Raw genomic sequence first — 6000 nt, 5'->3', positions numbered from 1 at the left:
CCAAAAATATCGGTCACAGTTTATAATAAAGCTTCATTAGCTACTATATTTACTACTATGAACTAATAATGAACAGTACTTGTATATCATTTATTAATCATAGTTCATTATTTACTACTGCATATAGTTCATTATTTGCTAATATCAATGTACATTGTAAAAAATATCTGTATTTTCTGATTCACTGGAGTTTTCTGTTTAATTAAGGTTATGAATTGCATTATGGGAGCTTTATTTCTGTTTTAACAGTGACTTTAATTGACATTTTAGTCGTTTAAAAACAATATGTTGTACAATAAATAATATATAGACATAATCAAGTCTAAAATAACAGAAAATGTACTGATAGTATGATATTTCTATTTTTTATACTGTAATTTACTGCACCAGATACTATAAATCACTTCAAACTATTAAAAATGTTAATTAAAGTCACTTTTTTTCAATTTTTTCAACATCAAAAGTTGTTGGAGGACAGATCAATGTCCCATAATGCAAGTCAAAAGCATAAATAAATGAGGGAAAAAAACAATAAATCACAAAAAACAGAAAACGCGTATTTTTGACAGTGTAAAGAAGGTATTTTGAAGAATGTTGGCATCTAAAAAATACTACAGAATCTATGTAAATCAATTAGAAACTTTCCAACATTCTTTAAAATATCTTCATTTCTGTTGTGAAGAGAAAACAGTATATATTTTCATTTTGACGACACTCTTCAGCCACCCAAAACTCTTACGCCTCAAAAAGAAATAAATACATATGAATTATTGGGTTAAATCCAACTCTTCTGAAGAGACGTGATCGCTTTATAAAACATATAAACCTTTATATAATACATCACAAGCTAATCTAAATGTCCATTATGAAGCATCAGAGTTTTAGGTGAAGAGATCTCCAAAAATATCAGTCGCACTTTACAATAAATGACTTTATTTCAATTAACTAATGTTTATAAAGATGAATAAATACACTAATAAATGTATAGTTCATTGTTTGTTCATGTTAATAAACACATTATCATTAACTAATACAACTTAATCGTAAAGTGTGACCAAAATATCTTCATTTGTGTTTCTCAAATAAACAAAACCCCTAAGAATTGAGAAATAATATACCACATCAATGGTCTCAAGCTCAATTCCTGGAGGGCCGCAGCTCTGCTCAGTTTAGCTTCAACCACCTCCAACTCACACCAGCTTAATAGTCTCTAGTAGACTTGATTAGATGGATCAGCTGTGTTTGATTAAGGCTGGACCAAAACAGAGCTGCGGCCCTACAAGAATCGAGTTTGAGACCTATGTACTATATGTACTCTGTCCTGGAGGGCCGATGTCCTGCACAGTTTAGATCCAACCCCAAGCTGACACACCTGGGTTAGCTAATCAAGCTCTTAGTAGGCTTGAAATGTCCTGGCAGGTGTGTTGAGGCAAGCCGGAGCTAAACTCTGCAAGACACCTCTGGTTTCTCAACCACGTTCCTGGAGGACCACCAGCACTATTTCAATTCTCCTTAACCAAACACACCTGATTCCGATCATTAGCTCATTAGCAGAAACTGAAAGACAGAGGAGACATCCAAAACACGCAGTGCTGGTGGTCCTTCAGAAACATGGTTGAGAAACACTGCTCTAGACCAATGCTTCTCAACCGCATTCCTGTAGGACCACCAGCTCTGCACATTTTCCATGTCTCCTTAATCAAACACACCTGATTCAGATCATCGGCTCATTGGCAGAGACTGAAAGACCTGTAATGAGTGTGACAGACAACAGGAACCTCCAAAACATGCAGTGCACGTGGTCCTCCAGGAACGTGGTTGAGAAACACAGCTCTAGACCAATGCTTCTCAACCACATTCCTGTATGACCACCAGCTCTGCACATTTTCAGTGTCTCCTTAGCCAAACACACCTGATTCAGATCATCAGCTCATTGGCAGAGACTGAAAGAGCTGTAATAAGAGTGAAAGACAGAGGAGACATCCAAAACACGTAGTGCTGGTGGTCCTCCAGGAACGTGGTTGAGAAACACTGCTCTAGACCAGTGTTTCTCAACCACATTCCTGTAGGACCACCAGTTCTGCACATTTTCCATGTCTCCTCAACCAAACACACCTGATTCAGATCATCAGCTCATTTGCAGAGACTGAAAGACCTGTAATGAGTATGACAGACAAAGGAAACCTCCAAAACATGCATTTCTGGTGGTTCTCCAGGAACATGGTTGACAAACACTGCTCCAAACCAATGCTTCTCAACCACATTCCTGTAGGACCACCAGTTCTGCACATTTTCCAGGTCTCCTCAACCAAACACTCCTGATTCAGATCATCAGCTCATTAGCAGAGACCGAAAGTGCTGGTGGTCGTCCAGGAACGTGGTTGAGAAACACTGCCCTGGACTACATTCATTATGGTTGGACTGTCCCACATGGCTGAATCTCTATTATTACAACAACATCACTTCTCTTCTGTTGAGTTTTACACTGACCTGAAATAATAATAAGTCACATTTCTCGACGGCGTCCTCGGTACCTCAGATATATTACTTCTCCACGCATCCATAAGACGATAATCGTGGATTTCTATAAACACAGCAGACTTGATGATATGGGATTAGCTCTTTCCAGTAGATCTGAAACATAGGCGGCACTGGGACCAGGAAGAAAAATAATATGAACAGGTCCGTGAGTGCCCTATACAGTACAAACACACTCGATCTCTACTCTTTCTATGTAAATTAGTAAGCGGGAAGAGACGAGGAGGGGGCGGGGCTTGTGTGTGGGGGCGTGGCTTGAACAGCAGAACACGTTTACATCGACGAACGGGACGCTTTGAAATCAAAAGGAAACATGCAGGAGTTGGTTTGCAGTTTGGGGGTGTCATGATTGCGCCGTTTCCGCTGCCGACATTCATTTACAGGTGGATCTCCATGTTTACATCACAGCTGTGGTCTTTTAAAAATATGCTGCTGTTCGGGTATGAATCTATTGCCTAGAAAAGATGGCCGCCTTTGAGGGACGCGTCTCTCTCTCTCTCTGGTTGAGCGGAGGGAACAACAGCTTGGCACATGACGACGACAGAGATAGAGGTGCGTGTGTGTTTATGTGTGTGTGTTGTTAATCAAGATGTGATGGTATGTGTGTGTGTATTTATCTGAGTGTAGATGTGTGTGTGTTTTTGTGTATGTGTTTGTGTATTTGTGTGAGTGTGTGTTTATGTGAGTGTAGATGTGTGTGTGTTTGTGTATTTGTGTGAGTGTGTGTGTGTTTATGTGAGTGTCCGTTTGTGTGTATGCGTGAGAGAATGTGTGTTTTTGCGAGTTTCCATTTGTGTGCGTGAGTGTGTTTGTGTGCAAGTGTGATTGTACATGTGTGTGCGTTTATGTGAGTGTCCATGTTAGTGTGTGTTTGTGTGCATGTTTGACTACATGTGTGTGTGTGTGTGTGTGTATATGTGTTTGAGTCAGTTTGTGCTTGTGTGTGTGCATGTGTGAGTGAGTGTACATGTGTGTGTGTGTTTATATGAGAGTGCATTTGTGTGCATGTGTGTGCATGTGTGTGTGTGTTTACGTTCCATTTGTGTGTGTGTGAGTGTGTTTGTGTGTATGTTTGACTACATGTGTGTGTGTGTATATGTGTTTGAGTCAGTTTATGCTTGCGTGTGTGCATGTGTGAGTGAGTGTACATGTGTGTGTGTGTGTTTATATGAGAGTGCATTTGTGTGCATGTGTGAGTGTGTGTGTTTACGTTCCATTTGGGTGCGTGAGTGTTTGTGTGCATGTTTGACTACATGTGTGTGCGTATATGTGTTTGAGTCAGTTTGTGCTTGTGTGTGTGCATGTGTGAGTGAGTGTACATGTGTGTGTGTGTGTTTATATGAGTGTGCATTTGTGTGCGTGTGTGTGTGTGTGTGTGTGTGTGTTTACGTTCCATTTGTGTGTGTGTGAGTGTGTTTGTGTGCATGTTTGACTACATGTGTGTGTGTATATGTGTTTGAGTCAGTTTGTGCTTGTGTGTGTGCATGTGTGAGTGAGTGTACATGTGTGTGTGTGTGTGTGTGTGTTTACGTTCCATTTGTGTGTGTCAGTGTGTTTGTTCGCATGCATGTTTGTGTGTGGTTGAGTCTGTTTGTGCTTATGTGTGTGATTAAGTGTGCATGTTTGAGTGTGTATGTGTTTATGTGAGTGTTTGTATGTATGTATATGTGTTTGAGTCTGTGCTTGTGTGTATATGTGTGTGTTTTTATGAGTACGCATGTCTAAGTGTGTTTGTGTGTGTTTATATGAGTGTGCATTTGTGTGCCTGTGTTTGTGTGTGTGTGTATTTTGAGTGTATATGAGTGTGTGCGTATGTTTAGGTGTACGTGTATTTGTGTGATGTCTGCCTTTGTGTGTTTGTGTACAAGCGTGAGTGTGTATATATGTGTGTTTATGGGAGTGTGTGTGTGGGTGTGTGTGTTTGTAAGAGTGTAAATATGTGTGTGTTTATGGAAGTGTGTTTATATGAATGTGTTTGTGTGCATGAGTGTATGTTTGTGTTTCCATGTGTGTTTATGAATGTGTGTGTGTGTGTGTGTATTTGTGCGTTTATATGAGTTTCTGTGTGTGATTGTGTGTGTTTATGAGTGTGTTTAAGTGTATGTTTGTATTTGTGTGTATGTATGTGTGTTTATGTGAGTGTGAGTTTGTGTGTGTGTTTATATAAGTGCTTGTGTGCATAAGTGTGAGTGTCTGTCTGTGTACATATCATTGTGTGTGTGTGTGTGCGTGTGTGTGTGTGTGTATGAGGGAAGCAGGCAGCAGGACATGAGCAGCTGTAAGAGTCTTTAGCTCTGCGCCGTTAGCCTTTGCTCTGTGAGAGAGGCCTGATGGGAAACCGTCTTGTTCTCGTGTGAGCGGAGGCTGGAAACCACGTCGATGAAGGCCAGACTCTGCACTTCTTTATGAAGCGGCTCTGAAGGAGAAAACACACAAACACATCAAACCAACAATTTAATGGCGTAATGAGAAGAGGGATATTAAAGGTGCAGTATGCAAGTTTGACACCCAGTGGACGAACTAGGTATTGCACTCCTGGATCAAAACAAATGCAAGCGCAGGTTGCCAGATTGAAGACCAACAGGAGCGAGCCTGACTATTGAGCCTAAGGGCTGATTTAAATCCTGGTCTAAATAAAAGCAATGGCACATGATAGAAGGAATATTTCTCATATTAAAAGGAGTTTCTGTCCTAATCTAAAGCTGAAATTGATATATTAGGTGACAATGATCACCTCAGGTAAACCTCATGTGCTTTATTCAGTGTTAAATGCTAATAATGTAAGTTTGAATGCCATTTTACATGACATTTACTGCCATATACTGAAAGAAGCAGCAGATAGTTCACCTCAGATCTTGAACATAAAATAAACCGTTTGAAATTGAACTTCATAACTAAACATGTGCTTCAGCATCTACATTTACTAATGTTAAAGAGGGTTAATATGTATTAAATAGATTATAAACCTTAACATTACATGAGTGAGTGCATATTCTGTGCTTCTGAATGGCTGTGTTTAAATTTCTGTCGTGTTTCGTCTGGTGCAAACAGCCAGATTGCTCATCGCTGCGTATCTCGTCACGAAGCGTGTTGTTAGGACATGAGGTTATAATGTAACCTGCTCACCTAATGTTTACGCTCATAATATTTATAGAATTTGCTAATTAATAACCTCATGTGGAACTCTGAATCTGTGTCTCATTTCAGAGTCTGCTACTGTCCACTGGAGGTCGCATTTTGGTTGTGGGCGCATGCTTTGAGAGCCTTTCCGAATGACTGAATGAAATATGCTGTTTTCCACCAAGGCAACCCGGGGTGCTGAAATATAATTGGCTAAACTGGCAGTGGGCGGGTTAAAATTACCAAAACAAAGACAGCGCTCCAGCACAGAAAACACATTTACAAAGCAGAATATCTGACTTCAGCATTGTTTTCAGATGAACAAGAATGTTCACTTGGCAT

The 6000-nt window shown here is 40.0% G+C and overlaps 1 protein-coding gene across 3 annotated transcripts in view; it reads right to left on the bottom strand.

The window, feature by feature from the left end:
- rap1gds1 (RAP1, GTP-GDP dissociation stimulator 1) overlaps positions 1-6000 on the bottom strand; it is a 93343-nt gene that overhangs the window by 385 nt on the left and 86958 nt on the right. For all 3 annotated transcript variants that reach the window (XM_056462404.1, XM_056462405.1, XM_056462406.1), the window contains one exon: positions 1-4954. This exon is cut by the window's left edge and continues 385 nt beyond it. In XM_056462404.1, coding sequence (XP_056318379.1) covers positions 4827-4954 — 128 coding nt within the window. In that variant the 3' untranslated portion in view covers positions 1-4826. The remainder of the gene's footprint in view (positions 4955-6000) is intronic.

Source organism: Danio aesculapii, chromosome 7, assembly GCF_903798145.1.
Source record: "Danio aesculapii chromosome 7, fDanAes4.1, whole genome shotgun sequence".
Lineage (NCBI taxonomy): Eukaryota > Metazoa > Chordata > Actinopteri > Cypriniformes > Danionidae > Danio > Danio aesculapii.
This window is presented reverse-complemented; position numbering and strand designations above follow the sequence as displayed.